Here is a 19,930-nt window from a genome sequence, read left to right as displayed (position 1 = left end):
GAAGGGGGCTGTATATTTTTCAAGTGAAGTGGAAAGCACTGTATGCAAGTACCAATTTACTGGGATTGTAATTGTAAAGGCCATTGCAATTGTATCTACACAAAGCGTACTGCAAGTTCTCTATTGCCAGTTCCCATGTTCCCCACGTAAAATAACCGAAAAGTCAGGAAAAAAAACAAAGGCAGGAGGAGGTGACCAAATTCTGAAGAAAAGGGAAAGAAGGGGTCTGTGTAGGAGTCACAAATGCTAGTTTTTGTATGTCTGCTGTATGACCAAAATTTATTTAAGAAAACTTGGTTCCCAACCGTGGCTTATGTACAAAATGCACTTGATTAGAAGAACACAGAAGTGAAAGGATGCTACAGTAGTCCAGTCCACAAGCTACGGCTATAGAGGTACATTGCCTACTGTCTTGCTATTAACTGAGATCTGCACACCCTAGTAACGAAGGTTTATTTATCATGATATCAATTTATTCATAATTTAGGCTTTTACAGGCCCCTATATAATAACCATCTGGTCTCTGACTGAGGCTCTCAGACATTATTATTTATTTACAGAGAAGTAATGACACTTTATTTACTTCCTGATTTTCCCTTCAGTCAGAGAAAATTATTACATAATTTAACAATTGAAACAAAGTTTGGAAAACAGAATCAAGAGAGTGTGTGCGTGTGTGCGCACGCGCACGTGTTTCAGAAGAACAAAAAATCTGTAATGCTATCTCTGGGACACTGAACTCGGCAAGAATCATTAATTCTACAACAATTCCCAACAGAAGTTGCAAAGTAATGTTTTTAAATGAACTTTCAATATAATACTAGAATTTTTTTAATTGATAGGCACATTAGAAATACCAAATACTCTAAAAAATTAAAATCCATATCTAGCCCCATGAATGGCCCACTTTGAAAATTGCTCAATGTGTATTTCTCAAACTCCCTACTGTTAAGTGCCGCTGAGAATTCAATTAGGTACTTTACTTTAGGCTTCTGTATTTAAGACTTTCATTGTAAGGCCAGATTTTCATCTGGTGGCATAGAATATTTCAGATATGCAGGTATATAAACCTATATGTACATTCAGCGATTACTTACTCAACAGCAGTATACTGTAAACAACCTCAAAGCTCCTCATATGTTCATCTGCCCACAGGAAGACCATGCCTGTTTGCATAAATACTCCAAAATTTAACTGCACAGCAAGCCTTTGAAAGTCTAGCTTATTCTGATTTATTTCCTGTTCGCCTCTGATCTGTGAGTAAAAATAAGTGCATTTTATTCTCTCTATTGCTTTATATTCATGTGGCTCCACTAATAATAACACTAATGCAAGTAAAAGGAAAATTTGTTCAAAGTTAGAGCAAAGGCTTTGGCAGGGGAGATCTTTTCCTCATCTCAAACGCCAGTGACTTGAATATCAATAAAGCATTGGCCTGTCTAACATCCTCCATGCATCACTCAGCTACAACCTTAGAGAATGAAGTAGCTATGGTGACAAGCACTTTTTTTTCAACGCTAAATGCTGTGTTCTGGTTTGGCAACATCAACCTCACCATCTGGAGAACTTTATTGCAGGGAGTGCCTGTGAGTGCCTGTTATTTATCCCTCCTTTTTAGGACTTGTTCTAAATTACGTTTAATCAACGTTCCCCACCATGAACACCACCACCGGAGGTTTATATTCTACGTAACCCTAAGATACAAGATTCAGACAAATTCACAGCTGAAAACTCTGCTCTGTTTATCGAGGGTTCCCACCTGACTTTTAAAAGCAGTGCTTTGTACACAGACACAGTCCAAGATTTCAGATTTCTCTTATACGCAAGCATTAGAGGTCAACTATGCAAGTAAGGTTCAGTATTTGATTCAGTCCTAAACCCCAAGCATCTGGTATCTGGTAGAAAAATCCATGACCCTCAAAGTTTAAAGAAACATTTATCCAAAGTAAATAACTCACAGGTGTCTTTTCAAAGTGTAATCCCTACTATTACAAAGCAGCTAATACTGACATATGACAAGGTACAAGGCTTCACAGTGCAACCCAACGGACGATAGAAATGAAGTTACAACTTGTAGCAGGCATAAATGGAAAGAGTGCGCCAGGACACAGCACGGAGAACAGCAAAGGTGTCATCTGAGGCTAAAAAGTACCCTTTTGAAAAGAGCTAACGTTTCTCGAAAAATTTTACCTATTTTATTTTTCTAAATCTCTGAATAGATACATATGTGTTTATGCACGTAGATGTGTGATGTGCTGTATGATTAAACAAGAACATGAAATACATAACAACAAAAACATACAGTCTTTATTAAGAGACTTCTGGAATTATGCTGGAATTCCTTGTCCAAACCTGACTCATTCTGATCTTTGCAGGTCATTAATAAATTATGGCTCACTCTATTTGTAACCTTATGCCACGTTACTTTTATTCCATCTTCCTTGGTTAGTATCAGTGGGACTTGCTGTCAGCATGCAATAAAATCAAAATTATTTTCCCATTTCTTTACAAGAGACTTTAGATTTCTTCCCCTTCTCTAATCCTCTCCTTGATTGAGTAGGGGCATCTTTTGAATAATCTGTGGATTTTTACGGCTCGGAGCTCCTAAATGACATCTAGATCTGATCGGTTTTCTAGACTGCTAATCTTTCTTGCATTTAAAAAAAAAAAAGCATGACCTTACAACAGTGTTTCAAGATAAAATGTAGTAATGGAAATTTAAATTAAAATAAATTTCTTAAATGATGCACTACTACTAATGTTCTCCCTTCCTACTTGCTAAAACATTTGTAGATGGGAGGTAAAAGTCTGAGAAGAGAAAACCTTCCTCTCCCAGAGTGTCAGAATATATGAGTTTTTCCTGGCTTAAAGCAACAGTACTACCTTGCTGATGTTCAGCACAGCCTATTCACAAACTCTGAAGTCAAAATACAGACTACCAAGAGCGTGGAGGACTGAGCACGTAAGGAAAGATTCTTTCGTATTTTGGAAAAACAGGATCTATTTGAACTGAAAGTGACTTGAGTAAAAAGATGATTGATGTGATTCAGAGCCATCTAGTGACCAACATTAAGCTTGGCACCAGTCCACGGCTGGTACGGTCCAAATGCTCAGAAGCTTGCTGTGGCGTGCTGCAATGGTTGAGCCTCAGTAAGCGTCAAAAGTGTGGAAACGTAAGGACAGACTGAAGAGGAGAGGTGAAAAGAGAAATGGAGAAACAGGACAGGATCTAAACAACAATGCACAAACTTCTGGAAAGTTTGGATTTGCAGCTCAGACCCCTATCTAGAAGAAAGTTTTACCCTGCTTTTGAATAGCTGTTTTCCATCTGTATGCACATAGATTTTGTTACCTAGCTCAGTGAAGCCTGTTGTGTTGCACACACTTCCACACACTTAAAAGATATACTGAAAGTATTGTAGCACTTTTGCAAAAATGCAACAGAAAGAGGGGGCTAAAAGCAGAAAATAAAAAAAACGGAACAAGGAGAGTCTGAAGGAAGAAGAGAGAGACAACATTCTGAATAAAGAAGAGAGACATTTTAATGCATCTGCAACTCACAGTTGTGGTGGTGGTAATCTCCTCCGTTACAACCTTCAGCGTATCGACCACTGAGATATATCCCAGGCGCCTTGCAATAGCTAAGGCAGTGTTACCATTCTGAAGAGAAAAGAGAGAAGGGGAGAGAGCGAGCGCAATGAGAGGGAGGATTGTGATGTGAACCAATGAGATCACTCTCAACACGGCATGAGCCAGCATTTCCATCCAAAACAAGGCGCAGCCTAGGAAAATCACCGTTTTTTTTACCATTACATCTGACTCTGTCTTTGTAACTTCTTTAAGACTATAGCCCTGATTACCATGGCAACACAACACACTTACAACTGCCTGCTATTCTAAATAAAAAAGTGCTGTATGGTTTAACCCTTCAGTGCTCAAATTTCACTATACAGAATGTGTCTTGTCTGCAGAAGTTCATGTTTTATTTTGCATACATGGCTCTACATCAGAAACACTCTTATAAAAAAAGTATTTTAAAATGTTACAGTTTCACTTCCAGTTGAAACTGTTAAATCTTTATCAGGTACAATTCCCTCTTTGGGGAATACAAGATTACAGCTGTGTTGTCCACATACACTTCTATTAACTCCTTACAGCAAAAATGTATGTCCAATAAAAGTACAGAAAAGGTAATGATTTAACAAACACAAAACCAACCTATATAGGGCTCAGAGGTGGGGAACTAATTTCCATTTAAAGAAACTGATTTGCAGTTTAAATGCCCATGATATATAGATGTGCCATTCATCAAATGGACATTAAAATGATAATTTAGTAAGCGTTTAGGTCTACTTATCTCCATTTCATCACCTGGAACACGGGCAGTCCACAGTCCTCATGTCACTCAACTTGGGGAGGGGAGAAGGGGACGTGTTCCGCGATGCTTTGCAAAGAGCTCTGCACAGCATCGTTTTACGTTATTTTGCACTGAACCAAAGAACACCGTGCTGGCCTACTGGGGGAATCACGGAAAGCCACCGTACCGCTCTTGGCACTGAAACGATTTCTCGTGACACCGCTGCACTGTGTGCATGATATCAGCCTGAGGGCTGCTCTCTACATCAGTATGGGCTTTCGTTATCTGTAATTTAAGGTCTTCTGTATTAGTCTAGCTCAGCAACCCTGAAGCAACACAGCGTTTGTGGATTAGCAGCACAAAATGATTACCATCTTCATGGCACAAATAATTTGACCGCTACCATCACTTGCACATTAACTGCTCATATCCCACTCCCACATCCCCCTGCCAGATGTCTCAGGTTGAAATTCTCTCTTATCTCAAGCTAGAGGTTGCTAGGTGTGGACAAGAACAGATCTAGTACCTGAGAAAGCACACAAACTGTGCAGTAGACACATCCTTGGGACCCTGCTTGGATTTGGGTTAGATTTGGGCATGACAGCCCCAACATGAGGAACGAAAGCAAGTAAAGAGACCTTCGGTTGAACACACCCAAGAGCACCTACCGCCCCAGAAGCTGACTAACAACGGTCTCTTGCTTGATGATCTGGTGCACAAACTGCTATTTTGGGTAACTTCACAGAAGATTACTCAGTGTGATCGTTCCAGGACCAAACAGTGCTGATTTAAGCATGCACAATACATGTACATAGAAACCTGATCCACTCTGGGGAACAACACGAGTTTTGGACATTCTGGCTGCATTTTAAAGATTACCCAATTAGAGGTGACTAATAACAACATCAACATAAAATAGGACAGTCGCATTCCTGGCTGACTGCGGAGAAGGAGCTGTGCCAGAGGTTATTGACGGTCTTTGAGGAGGCATTAACATCAGGGAACTCAGTAAGAACCTGAAACCGATGCAGTGGAGAGAGGGACAGAAATTTGGGTCTAAATCTTCAAAAAAGCCCAGGTTCTGATTTCCCCTGAATTTTTAGGGAAAAATCCTTATCGAGAGATCAATTTACAGACAGAAGTGTTGAGGCAGAGGGCAACTGAACAAGCACAGCACAGGTAGCTGTGGCCAGCCTGACCCTGCAGCTCAGAAATCGGTTTCCCCACCTCACATTTTGCTTAGCGCACTGTGAGTTAGATCTGATCTGAACTACTTTGAGAGGATAAGGAAAAGAAGAGGAAGTTACATTTACACATCTGACAAACAGCCGTATGAGGAATATTTCCACCAAAACAAAGGCTTGCTCTCAAGCCCTAAGCAAGGAAAGAAAAGAACTGTCCAGGGAAAAAAGTTCCCACTGGCACTTCACGAACTTACAGTGGTGGTGGCGTTGGGCTTGGCCCCGTGCTGGAGAAGAACGTTAATGATGTGAGTGTGGCCTTGTTGAGCAGCTTGGTGAAGAGGGGTGTAGCCATTCTGTTGTCCACGGTGATTACGATAAAAGCAAACAAACAAAGAACAACGACCACCAGTAATTAGATTAGACACTTCACTTTGCTTCTTTCTGCTCCTTTTGAGACATTTCAAAAAGAAATTATGCCACCAATTGACCCGAAGATAATAAATCTTCAGTAATAATAATACTCCTTCCCCAGATTAATGAAAAGATAAAGGAAGATAATATTTTTATTCACAAATCGTCTTTCATCTCATAATATAAGCAATCTCTGGCAAGACAGATAATTCCTCATTTCCTAAATCAGAGGGAGGAACAATGAGGAACAGTAAAGTGGCATGCTAAGGACATAGAATCATAGCGGAGGCAGAGAACATTTTTCTTCCTCTCACATCTTAGTTTTCTACAGAAGCCCCAAGATTTGCCTTTAAACTATTTGAGCCGATTTCAAAAATATATAATTTTTAACAACAGTGATTTCAGACTATTTGCTTTCAAAAAGCCTAACAACTTATACCTATTACAAATGTCAATCCATTTTAGCTTCACTTTGCCTTCAAAAGGCTTGACCAAGCTGCAATTACACTTAAAAAAACATGTACACAATGTCTGTATTAATAAACATGCTTAACTCCATATACTTACCTGCTCCAGTGATTCATTCTAATGTTACACAATACAGAAATATAATCAAAGTGTACTTCAGCTAGTTGGTCTGAGATGGTATTGTGTAAGTCCAGTCAGGCAATTCATTTACAAAATGATTTGCGATTGGGTTTGAAAGGAAGCAGAGAATGAACTGGAAGAAAACACCAAGTTGATCTCACTGTACACTTACGTAAAGCCTGGGGGCAGGCTCTGAAAGACACGCTCTGAGAGTTATCTCTTTTGCAAACGAATAGATGCACGTAATGCTTTGTACTACTAAATAAATAGTGATAGTTCAGAACTGTTACACTTCTTACATTTACAGTATGCGTGCATGGACTACTAAGAAATCAAAGGAGGATTTTACTCTAGGTTGTAGTGCAAAGTAAATTCACTCTCTTTACTTAAATATTAGTGCAGTCCTTCAAAAACAGAATTCAGCCATATTATTTTTCACTGGAGATGGCACAAAGCATCATGCAGGCTTTCTCTAGTTAAAGACCAAGCTGCGATAGAGGTTACTTGTTCTTTAGCACGCCTATCCTGAATCCAGCCAGGGTGGATTTGCTCCTTAAACTGAGTCCACAGTACCAGCTGACAGATGGCCAGTATTTTTATGAGTCCCTAGGTGTGAGCTTTTGGAGAACCACTGCCCCATACTCTCACACAAACTTGCTGACTTTAATGAAATTATTCTAAATAAGTGAAATACCTGGGGAAATGGCGTCAGAATCTGGCCCGGTGGCCCCTTGGACATAGAGTGAGACCTAATACTGAAGACGCAAATACGTCTGTCCCTTTAGTTAGCCTCCAAATACCTCAGCTGAGTGTCTTGGCAGCTATCATTTGGATCCTGCTAGTGTCTGCTTTATTAATTCTTATCGGCTGTTTTTCTAGTAGCGTTGCCTGTTCTCTTGGAATCCCTGTTTGTTGCCCATTGATTTTGGGTGATCTCACGAGGGATGGGCCAGCATCTTTTATTTATTTACTTTGCTGTTTCTCACCACATTGAGCTGTGACCACTGTGATGAAATAGTGCCTCTCTGAGAAATGAATCCATCCCATAGGTTGCTATGGAGGAGCCAGAGGGACCAGCAGACCACAAGCCTGGGATTTTGATCGGATCTTACAAATACTAAGTATGTCACTAGAAATATCAATGGATTTCTTCATGTTGATTCCAAGACATCCAGTCTGAAGCTGGTAGCTAGCTGTTGCCCAAAGCCAGCTCTAACTAAGCTGAAGCCCTGCAGCTCCTGAGTTAGCTTTCTCTTTCTGATAAGGCTGATGCGACGATATGCGCAATGCAACACACTGTTGCTGTCACCAGAACCTCTCTGTGTATACTCAGGAGATACACAATTCTTGCTACAAAATGCATCACATTCAGCAGTTCTGCCCACCAGTTTATACTAGAACAAACTGCTGAAGTCAGTGGATGTCGTTCAGACTTTGGCTTTAGGTAGTCAGCTCCGTTTCAGTATAAGCGGACAGTAACAGTGTACCCAGATTCCCCTCAAAAATAGCCCCAAACCTGTCTTCAGTAAACTGCGTTCCCTCACCACAGCTGCTTCCTCTCCCAAAGTCATACCACCCACGCTTTGATCAGCAGTAATCCTTCCCACTCCTCTCCCAGCAGACTGGGGAGAACCTGGCATCACCCTCCAAGTGTCTGAATTGTTACTTACTGGTTTGGCAGCACACCGGTATTACACTGATGTAAACCATGTGTAAATGAGATCAGAAACAAGTTCGCATTTGTTAGTTTGCAAGTAAAAAGAAAAAAAACCCCAATGACATTGATTCTCTATCTCCTTCTTTCATACCCCCAAAGAGTTATCTGACTTTTCTTTTGTGAACACTACACAATGAGATGTGGCAGAGAGAAGGCATTCCACTACAGCCACGAATCACCATATGTTGACACCTACCACGCAATAATTACAGTTCCCTAGTGAAAAGGCACCTGTGGTATGTATTTGTAGTGGTTGGTTACCAGCTTCATCATAAAAAGCAAAAGCAAGCAATGAAAAATTCTTTACCTTTGTTTTAGCATTGACATTTGCTCCCTGCTTGAGAAGAAAATTCACCATTTTGATGTTTCCATAGTGACACGCCACAATTAAAGGTGTATAACCAAGCTACAATAAGAAAACAAAGAAGTAGAACTGCAAGCTCAGTGGAACATTCCTTTTACAAAGGTAGCATCCTTTGGCACACTGGAGACAGTAGCCACTCCATGATTTACCTTTGTCTGAGCATCTTGGTTTGCACCGTGTTTTGTGAGTATTTCAGCTACGTTCACTTTATCCTCTTGAGCTGCAAGGTGTAAGGATGTCAGTCCGGTCTGGAGGTGGAATATACAAAATAAGTAAATAAAGATAAAAATAAGAATAAAACCTACTTTACAAGAGGAAAGAAATTTAGACTTTCCTACTTTCTCATCTTTAAAACATTAAGAGATCCTAACTATAGCTTCTAAGTATGGGTGGTTTTTTTTAAATAAAAGAGAGTTGATGTTTCTCCTGTTCTGGCTGACAAATGGCTCCAAAGCAATTACATCACCATAACCACAGAGTAAAACTTTCAGGCCTCAATGATCACGCTCGGATTTTATACAATAATGTCACGTGGGAAGTTGAGGAGCCCATTAATAAATTCAGGAAGCACATTCACTGCGCTTCCCACTCCCCAGACAGGAAGGGGAACCTTGACAACTGCAGGCGCGAGTCAGAATGAAGAAAATAACTCCAGAAATAGATCCCATTCAAAGATGCCAAGGAAATGGATGCAGCCTTTAACGAAAAGCCCACAGTACTTGCCTGTGAACAAGGCAGGGAACAAATTTTGTAAGAGAAATGAAAATTGCTTCGTTTCTCATTGATTAGGTAGCATAATACATTAATGCTAGACAATGAGAGACTTGAGCCTTCTATTTTGACTTATATGAACAAAAGCTGCAGGCTTTTGACCTTAGGTAAATACGACTTACATATATGCCTGGATAAATCTGGTGACCTATGAAGATCTACAGTAATGGATTTTTTTTAAGGAACTTGTTTTCTATGAAAAAGCTGTTATGTACAATCATAAAAAAAAAAAAAAATGGAAAGGTCCTCTATAGGATTTTTCTCACTTGCTATTCCACTAATAATGTTGTTTTGTTATTTGCCAGACACTGCCAATTTCTTCCACTTGGAAAGAAGGCTGAAGGGTAAATACGTGAGGAAAAGCGCCTTTGCCAGCAAGAGCACTGAACTATTTTAGACTATAGCTTTCAGGTTTCTGATACGTGTTGTTAAATCTACCCATGGACCCACAAACTCCAGAGTTTTACACTCCTCTTCCTTTGCATCCAATGTAAAACTTCAGGAGCATATGCAAAACAGCTGAGAGATGGCAAGGTTGCAGCACAACAAAAATACTGCAGTCCTGCCTTCCTGAATGCTCAGAAACAATTTTCTCTTGGTCTGCCTTTCCTCCCGTAACGTCCCTCCCAGAGCCAGGTGTTACATCGCTTTCCTCTGGTCACGGGAAACAGCTGCAGCTCCTCCTGTGCATTACCCAGTACAGCTATTAATTACATGATATAAGTTAAATGGTCAATCCATCTGCCAGTCCTAGACATCCTCTTCTTGCTTTTACTGTTCACCCACTTGTTGTCACTTCTGCAGACTCATAAATATGTATGTAAGGAAGTGAAGCCGAGAATTCCTGACAATGTGACATCATTCCTACACTGCACTTTGCATCTTCCTGGATACTCCCACCCACAGTACTTTGTCTCCGGTTATGAGTTACCTTTGTTGCCACGTGGATATTGGATCCTTTCTCCAAAAGCAAGGTCACCATGTCAGCGTGACCTTCTTGGGAGGCCAGATGAAGCGGGGTGACTCCCTGCTTGGTCAAAATGTTGGTCTCGGCCCCATAGTTCAACAGAGTGGTAGCTATCTGCATCTGATTTTTCTTGGCAGCAATATGCAGAGGGGTGTATCCGTTCTAACGCCAGTCAGGAAACAAAATGAGAATAAAGTTAACACAACAGCCAGGTAAGCCTAAGAAGTCAGACACCGTAAAACAGTATCGTTTTATGTTACCCCTTATTACTAGACATGAGAGTTCATTAAATTTTCAAGGCCAGACTTGTCCCACATGGCCCTGCTGTTGTGTTGCTTTGTCCGTCTGTTATTTTCGCCATCTAAGCTAGAACAAAGCCAGCCCTCGCTAGGGTGGGCAGGACTGTTCAGCTGATACCTTGAAATTATCCCCAGTTTGACACCTACATTTTGAATAACCCGTGTTGTAAATATTCACTTTTGACTGATGAGTGACATTCTCCGTGATGAGTGCACACTCTTCATCGGATTATGCTTTTTCAGAGCGTGTGGGTAGAGGTGTGTTTGCATATGGAATTTTGAGATGTGTCAGTCACGGCACTGCAAACAGCAATAGGGAGGAATGTTTTTCTGATCAAATTAACCATTTAAGCAAAGCAGAATGGCATTGATGGTACTTTCTGGCAATAAGACAACTTCCCACCTTTAATTGCTTTACAACACACTGTGGGGGAAAATTCTGGGTTACAGCAGACAGTCCCTCGAGAGGTGTTCGGTTGCTTGGTCTGTGCTTTTTTTTTAAAAGGGAGTTTTACCAAAGTATGTACAAAGAGTAGCTTTTGCTGCTCTCCACCCACCACAATGGAAACAACAGTTCTGACACAATCACTTAACAGACGGGCCGCGTATTTTGGCAGCACGTACAACAGCAGCCTCACAGGGGGCAGAATGCTCTGACATGGAGCAGATCACCCCGAGGGCCGTCAGGCGGCGCGTACGGGACAACCAGGGGATCAGGCCCAGTCAGCACGGGTTCATGAAAGGCAGGTCCTGCTTGACCAACCTGATCTCCTCTATGGCAAGGTGAGGGTGGATGAGGGGAAGGCTGTGGGTGTTGTCTACCTGGACTTCAGTAAAGCCTTTGACACCACTTCCCACAGCATTCTCCTGGAGAAACTGGCTGCTCATGGCTTGGACAGGCGTACTCTTCACTGGATAAAAAACTGGCTGATGGCCAGGCCCAAAGAGTGGTGGTGAATGGAGTCAAATCCAGTTGGTGGCCTGTCACTAGTGGTGTTCTCCAGGGCGCAGTATGGGGGCCAGTCCTTTTTAATATCTCTATCAATGATCTGGATGAGGGGATTGAGCGCACCCTCAGTCAGTTTGCAGATGACACCAAGTTAGGCAGGAGCGTTCATCTGCCGGAGGGCAGGGAGGCTCTGCAGAGGGCCCTGGCCAGGCCGGATCCGTGGGCCCGGGCCAACTGGGTGAGGGCCAACAAGGCTCAGGGCCAGGTCCTGCCCCTGGGGCACAGCAACCCCAGGCAGCGCCGCAGGCCTGGGGAGGAGCGGCTGGGAGCTGCCCGGCGGGAAAGGGCCTGGGGTGGCGGTCGGCAGCCGGCTGAGTGTGAGCCAGGTGGCCAAGGCGGCCAGCGGCACCCGGGCTTGGCTCAGGAACAGCGTGGCCAGCAGGGCCGGGGCAGGGAGCGTCCCCTGCGCTGGGCACCGGTGAGGCCGCCCCTCGAATCCCGTGCTCAGCGCTGGGCCCCGCACCCCAAGGCGGCCATGGAGGGGCTGGAGCGTGGCCAGAGCCGGGCAGCGAGGCTGGGGCAGGGGCTGGAGCACAAGGCTGGGGGAGCTGGGGGGGCTCAGCCTGGAGCAGGGGAGGCTGAGGGGAGCCCTCCTCGCCAGGGCAGGTTTAGCTTGGAAATTAGGAAAAATTTCTTCACCGAAAGGTTAGTCAGGCATTGGAAGAGGCTGCCCAGGGAAGTGGCTGAGTCCCCATCCCTGGAGATATTTAAAAGCCGGGGAGATGTGGTGCTGAGGGACATGGTTTAGTGGCGGGCTGGGCAGTGCTGGGTTAACGGTTGGACTTGCTGATCTCAAAGGTCTTTTCCAACCTGGACGATTCTATGATTCTGTTGTATAATTCTATGACATCAGCACCAATTCGCTCATTATTTCCCCCTTTTAGTAGCCTTTGCCTAACACAGTGATATCATGTTCTAACCCCAGAGTGAACTCTCCGTATGCGTGGTCAGAATATACATATTGTTTGTAATATTACACAATACTAAAATGACTTCCAGCTATGACGAAAGCTCACAAACGTAAAAATGGGCTGAGAGAGACACATACATGTATACATATGTATTTCTTCTTTTTCAGTGGAGGTCTGAGAGAGGCATGCACTAACTTAGGTAGGGGCTCACCCAGCTTCCCGCTCTATGCACCTCACACGCCTCAGCGACTCAGTTAGCCACACTGTGACCACCTCCGCGGCCCCCACAACCCCTGCGGGCACCCTGTTCCAGCCTCTGACCGCCCAGCACCCTGGGGATTATTTTATTTCTTTATATCGAGCCGACATTCCCCACACCGCAAGCCCTCTCAGCTGCCCTGAGGCGCCGCCCGCCCAGCCCGGCAGCCGGGGTGGAAAAGGCGGGAAGCCGGGCCGCCCCCCCCGCGGGGCTTCCTCTCAGGCGGGCGGCGGGAGCTCACCTTGGCGGTCGAGTGGGGCGAAGCGCCCTTCTCCAGCAGCAGCAACGCCACCTTCTGGTTGTCGTAATGGGCCGCCACATGGAGGGGAGTGAGGCCGTTCTGTAAGGGCGGTTATGGCGTTAGGCTGCGGTTGCAGGGGAAGGAGGCCGCGTTACCGAGCCGTTAGTGCGTGAGGGGACCGGCGCCATGCGGGGCGAGGGGGAGCAGGGGCGGAGGGCATGGCCGCCGCAGGCGGCCGGCCGGCCATTAGTGAGGGAAAAGCGGTGGGAAAGGGTGAATCTGCAGCTGCTTGCCTGGTTTCTGTCTCCCCAGAGCCCACGCTAAGCGATTCCCACAGCATGGGGGGAAACCGGGCCTCGCCCCCGCATTTATCCATCAGGATCTTCACAGTTTGGGCAGCTTAATGGAACCGGCGCTTCCTGAGCCACAGAAATATATCTGCCCTCAGAGCTGCAGGCAGCGCAGTTTGGGGACCCAAACCGGGCACGCTCGGTAGCGCGGTTTCCACATAACCATCACCCTTGGGGGAACGCGACCCTAACGAAGCCAAAGCCACCATGTGAAAGCAGCTCCAGCCTTCTTCCGTGTGCATGTTTCACACAGTTCTTTCCTAAGGAAGAATGCAAAACGCTTCTGACTTTTTTTTTTTTTTCTTTCTCATCAGTACCTTGCCAGCTGAATCGGGAGAGGCACGACGCTGCAGCAGAAGTTTTGCCACTTCCAGGCTCCCGTATTTGGCCGCCACATGCAAAGGTGTGAATCCCTTCTGAAAAATTCCAGGAGATAGAAAGCAGATGTTTGCATTAAAGGTCACACTGACAGCTCTCTTTTAAGAACTGTGTCTTCTTCAACCTATAGTCTAGCTGGCAGAGTCACTAGCCGTACCTAGAAAGAGCATCATCTCTTGAAAGCACTTTGAGAAGCATGAAATACAAGACAATACTTTCCCTTTTATTATTCTTCCCTATGTACGTGCTGTCAGGCTGGCAGACATTTTATCTGATACAGACTCTGCTAGCAACATACACTGTGTGTGTGGGCAATGAAGGCACTTGTTCAAATTTCTACTCCAAACCAGCTGCACTTTTTAGTCTCATGATGACAGCTTTAGAAATATTTCCTCTATCAATTGTTGCCAGTAACAATGAAACACCAACTAAATTCAGTGAGAAAAGCTCTGAACTTCTTATTCCTCCTTTAGAGTTTCTTGAAGAATGATTTATATTTGGACTCATGTATCTATACAGTCACCAAGTTCTGCTGCAGCCTCTGAACTGCAGCTAAAAAAAGTCATGCCTGACTCAATGGCAGTGCTTTTGGAAACGCATTGTGGCTAGACTAAAAACCTTGTCTTTTAAAAAGAGTCCTTTTGGATTTGTTTTAACAATGCTTGTCAGTACAGCACAGGCGTGAGGTCGATGTCAAACTAACATGCTCTTTGCCTGTTCTTTTCATTTAAAAAAGCACGTTGATAAGGAAGACTCATGGATGCGAGACGGTAGGTGGCAGACTGCACTGCTGCCCTGACAGTAATTCCAGGGCGCTACAATGACCTATTTGCCTGCTGCATAAGCGACGTGTAATGTTTATCATCATCATCTTGTTCCATTAATCCCACCTCAAAAAGAGTTTACATAAGGGAATCTCGAACATTTCCAGTTCATGAATCACAGGTTTGTAGAGAGATTATCTAGAGGACTACATCTTCTTCTATTCACAATTCTAGAATGTTCCTGCAGCACTAAAGCAATTGCCATAAAGCAATATGGGAAATTAGGAAAGTATTTAGTGTATTTTTAGCCACGTTAATGTGATTTAACAGCTGGATAAAAGGAGAACAGCAAGCATTCCCAGTAATCCGTGGATCATAATTTGAAAATTGCTGGTTTAGTCTTCTAAACCCCGGAAGACACCCTGTTGTTCAAAAATATGCTTGAAGCTCCAGCTGTAAAATCAGGGGTACTTTTTCAAGACCTAAAACAATAGTGAGAATTAAGTGATTCTCACTTAATCACACACGATAAATTTGGAAAAGGCATCTTGGCACATAATCCTACTCTGTTTCAGCTATCTGTTTTCTTACGTGTTCAGCACTCTGTTAGGAATCTATTGGTAAACATTTCTGGCTAACAAAGCAATAATGGTTCTGCAGACTATTTCCCAGACAAAATGGCCTGTTGTGTCATGACACATCATTTACAGAACTACGGAAAATAGATTCAGCATGAGATGCGGCTGGACAGATGCTGACTTGTATGTTTGAGGACCATTCCTTTCAGCTAGCACAGACCAGAATTGTTTTACTCTTCAAATAAACAAGGTACTGAAGAATAAGCAGGCCTGTTTATAAAAAAAGTGTTGTCGTCATCCCCTTTTCTGTTTTGAAAAAGGCCTTACCCATGACACAATGGGAAAGAGAGAAAAAAGGACTTTGTGTAGATTTTAAACCTGTTGGGACCGTGTATTTATCGTGATCTGCATTTGGCTCCAGTGGGAACCAAACTCCCAACTTTAGATGACAGCAAAATACGTCAAAATCTGATTAACTGCTGATACGTCACTTCAGCCTATCAGACGGCTGTTGATTAAGAAAGAACACAACAAAAGACCCAAACGAGTCCAAGTTCTCAGTGTGAAAGTCCGCTCCTCGTGGAACGGGCGTGCGCTGCCTGCGCTACTGGAATACAGACGTCAAGCATTTTGTCTTACTTTGGTGGACATGGAGTGCGAGGCACCTGCCTCTAGGAGAACTGACGCGACGTCAACTTGTCCCTCTCTGGCAGAGATGTGCAGTGGGGTGTACCCATTAGTTGTTGCGGCATCAGGGTGGGCCATGTGCTGCAGCAGAAGTTGGACGATCTCCGTTTTACCCAAGCGAGAAGCAATGTGCAGCGGAGTCTGTTCTTCCTACAACTCAAATCGAGTAGGTAATTAGCGCAGGTAGAACCACCCGAACACAACGTTCTGGCTGATCCCAATAGATCTATCTATGCATGTGTCTTGCAAAAAATCATAGGAAGTAATAGTACAAAAAAAGGCAGCAACGGAGGGCTCGCGGGTTAATTTTTGCAATGAGCTTCGGCAATGTCTTATCAGAACAGAGAGAACTATGAAGAAAAACATCATTTTTTCCTTTTATGAAGCAGACAGCGCACATCACTGTGGGCATCACTTGCTCCCCTTTGTGTTCTTAATTTGTTTTACAGCAGCTTTACAAGCAGTCCCCTCGGTTTCAACATCTGGCACTGACTGCTCTCAGAGCCTCTGATGTTTGGTTTTAGGACGTGGCTGTGCAGCTCCTTGCTCGGATAGAACAGCTATCACTGGTCTGAGTCAGGCACGTTGTACTGGGTCTACTGAGATGGAGCTAATTTCCATCACAGCAGCCGGTATGGTGCTGTTTTAGATTTCTGAGCAACACAGCGTCGATAACCCCCCAGTGTTTTAGCTATGGCTGAAGGGTGCTCACACAGCGCCGAGGCTTTCTCCATTTCTCCCTCCGCCCCCCCAGGGAGTAGGCTGGGGGTGGGCAAGCGGCTGGGAGGGGACACAGCCAGGAGAGCTGGCCCGAACTGACCGAAGAGAGAATCCATACCGTATAACGTCACGCTCAGCAATAAAGCTAGGGGGTGAGTTTTTCCAAAGGAGCCGTTGCTCGGCGACTGGCTAGGCATCGGTCTGCTTGTGGGAGGTGGCGAGTGATTGCCTTTGCATCACTTGATGGGGGGAGGTTGGTTTTGTGGGGTCTTTCCCCCCCCCCCCCCTTTCTCCTTCACCTATTAAACTGTCTTTATCTCAACCCAAGAAATTTTCTGGCTTTCACCCTTCCAGTTCTCTCCCCCATCCTGCTGCAGGGGCAGTAAGCAAATGACTGAGCGGGGCTGAGCTGCCGGCAGGGTCAGCTCACCGTACCACCACACACATTCTCTTTGAAAGATCTACCCATAAATACGTTACTGTTTTTAGGTGTGCTTAATATTGAATCAACAGATCAAATACAAATGCAATTGCTCCTCCCTAGCTCCCCTGCTTCAGCTATGTTTTTCAGTGAGAGAAAGCAAAAAAAAAAAAAAAAATCGTAAGCAGAACACCTACCCTGGCTCGGGCATCAACCAGGGCCCCGTTTCTCAGGAGGCAGCGAACTACTTCCACCTGCCCGGCACGTGCCGCCATGTGCAACGCAGTTTCTCCACGCTGCAGAAAAGCAAAAAGCGTTTCAGTGTCCTAAACCTCCGTGAAGAAACGGAGCTCCGACGGCGCGAATTCCACCCACGCCCGCTCCTGCAGAGACCCGCCTTTCCGCCGGCGGAGGATCTGCCTTCAGACCCAGGAAGAGGCGGTTCAGAAGGGTGCGCGCGTACGTGTGGCTGGGCCTGGCTACGCTTTGGTTCGCAAACTCGGTGATCCCCGGCAAACGTAATCTCACTACAGAGGGTCAGAATGAAAATCCTGCCGTATAGATTCCCCTGGTCATATACGTTCCTCAGCTCTCTACGTAACAGTGCATCAGCTTGTGTGCTGCACAGGAGATAAGAGTATATTGAGCCTGTCTCTCTCAAGGGATTGCGAGGCACACGAGCCTCAAGATGGAAGGGGATATTTTTCCAGATGGTCTCTTCCTGCACACTGTGCGGAGCTGGCAGCGTTAAAAGGCCTTGCGATGGCTGCGCACAACTGAGCCAGCATATGAAACGTGTAAAATCTGTGCTCAGCAGCGTGGCTCTGTCTGCAGGCTATGGAATGAATCTTGTTTCAAGCCTTTTGTAGCCCACGGAATTTGAAGGAGCATATGAAATTCTGGAAGGCTGACTGGAGGGATGTGGAATTTCAGATCAGGGTAATGAAGTACGGATGATACATTCAAAGCATTTACTTTTTGCACAGGTTTGCAAAGGAACACTGAGTATTCCTTGACGATGGCGTTTCTAGCTTTATTTGGCACTCTCCAACATTCTTTGAGTGCGCTGTCCTAACGTGGACTAAAACAGTCCCTGTGCAGCTCCTCGGTACCTGGTACGCGAGGCACCAGGACAGTTCCGCGACCAGGAGCTCTGTATTTATCTGTTATGTTATGACAACACAGCAGAACTGATCACTTCTTTGCGTTAATCGCTCCTTCTCCTTACTCTAGAGCTGGAGTATATTCTGTTGTAAGGCTTTTACCCCCAGGTTAAACTGCCATGGCCAAAATGATCGTTCGCGGCAGAATCGGGAATCACGTCTTTTGTCCTTCGTCTAGATGTAGGAAAAGACGCAGCCTGAGCTTGCCTACCATAATGAACTTCTAATTAAAGCAAACCCTCTTCACCAGGAGTTGATTTATCTTGTCATTTTAAAATTAACAGTGTATTACCAGCTGTGATTAGTAAGTGGGCAACAAACAAAATCCTACAGCCCTAGCTACAAACCTTAATAGAGAATTTCATCTATATAAACCTTACTACCTGAAGAACGAGCTGTTTAAAACGTGAATAAGGTTTACATTTCACACACTCTAAAGATCGAATTTCTATAAAGACCCTTTCGTACTTGAATTAGCAAAGCAGTTTAGCTTTTGGAAACAGTTAGTAATCCAACAGGGAACTTCAGCTTACCAAGTAAAAGCCAAGACACCTGTGTAACATAAATTGTAAAGTGTTAAACTTTGCACACAAATGTCCGGTAACGCCATACTTTTAATTGCTTCCACAAGAATGTCTCGTTGGCTTTCATATCATCCATAAAGTTTTTATATAAAGATTGCTTCTATAAAAAAGTATGGAAGCAATAAGAGACTTTGTCAAGAAAAGTCTGTTCTAATGATTCAAGCAAACGCCTCAGTGCGCTCAACGTTTTTACTAGGTTCCATATAAGATTTTTCTAACCGAGAAAAACTGATGAGTCCAGCGTACCCAGATTACTAAACTGTTGTTGTTGTTTTGTTGTTGGGAGCAGCTAACTGTAACAGTATTTCCTGGTAAAAAGCTGCTTTCAAAGTGCAGGTGGTCATAAGTTGAATATTTGTTTATACTGACAAATCCGAACAGTAAGGTATCTATGAAATACAGCCCAGAAAACTATCATGGTCTTTTTATTGTTATTCTTCTCGGTAACTAGGCTATTGGTATACAAACACTGATTTCTATGGTAAGTCAGGTTCTGCATTTTGCGTTACCTCCCAAAGGTCACGTTTTCTAGATTTAAGCATGTTCTTTCGAAACGCACCAGTTCCTGGGATTTCCTGTGTAAGAGGAACATCTTGAGTTTAACATTTTTACTTTGTGTTTAATTGTTTTAAGCATTTTATACGAATGACCCAATTGCATGGCAGCCAGTGAAGCTCTGCAAGCAGAAATTAGAGCCATTTGGACTTAAATTTCAGCCTTCGGAACGGAAACACAGCCTTCCCCGTGACTTGGCTTATAACCAGTTTGGGATGTATTTGGTGAGCTTTGCGTGTTTCTAAGGGAAACTTTGTCTACTCGAGCATTGTTGAAGAATATGCGAAACCCCAGATGGCTCATAATGCACGTACAACCACCATTTTCCCTTCTTCTCCACAGGTGCTAGAAGAATTTCTCCTAAAATGCAAGAAAGCCATAAAGTATCATGAAAACGTGACCTTTGGTTGAGCTACACGGTAGGCCAGACCCTTTTCGGAGGCGGTACTGCGGAGATGATTCTAGTCAAAGCCATACTCACAATGTTAGTGACATCGGGAGAGGCTCCGTTCTGCAGCAGAAGGAGGACTATGTTCAAGTGGCCCATAAATGCAGCCACGTGTATTGGTGTGAGGCCCGACTGCGAAACAAAGCAAGAGCAGTTTTACTCCTCTGCACGGGCGTAGGGAAGGGGCTTCTTCGTTTAAATAAA

At 44.2% G+C, this 19,930-nt stretch overlaps 1 protein-coding gene across 1 annotated transcript in view; it reads right to left on the bottom strand.

Moving 5' to 3' along the window:
- The window catches only part of ANK2 (ankyrin 2), a gene marked incomplete at its 5' end in the record, with an annotated part of 252,201 nt that overhangs the window by 84,153 nt on the left and 148,118 nt on the right, over window positions 1-19,930 (bottom strand). Inside the window, 10 exons of the mRNA XM_082314755.1 lie at window positions 3,562-3,660; window positions 5,796-5,894; window positions 8,565-8,663; window positions 8,771-8,869; window positions 10,324-10,521; window positions 13,079-13,177; window positions 13,746-13,844; window positions 15,788-15,985; window positions 17,174-17,272; window positions 19,760-19,858. Of these exons, the coding sequence (XP_082170881.1) occupies window positions 3,562-3,660; window positions 5,796-5,894; window positions 8,565-8,663; window positions 8,771-8,869; window positions 10,324-10,521; window positions 13,079-13,177; window positions 13,746-13,844; window positions 15,788-15,985; window positions 17,174-17,272; window positions 19,760-19,858 (1,188 nt within the window). The remainder of the gene's footprint in view (window positions 1-3,561; window positions 3,661-5,795; window positions 5,895-8,564; window positions 8,664-8,770; window positions 8,870-10,323; window positions 10,522-13,078; window positions 13,178-13,745; window positions 13,845-15,787; window positions 15,986-17,173; window positions 17,273-19,759; window positions 19,859-19,930) is intronic.

This window comes from Platalea leucorodia (assembly GCF_965183815.1).
Source record: "Platalea leucorodia genome assembly, chromosome: 6".
Classification (NCBI taxonomy): domain Eukaryota; kingdom Metazoa; phylum Chordata; class Aves; order Pelecaniformes; family Threskiornithidae; genus Platalea; species Platalea leucorodia.
This window is presented reverse-complemented; position numbering and strand designations above follow the sequence as displayed.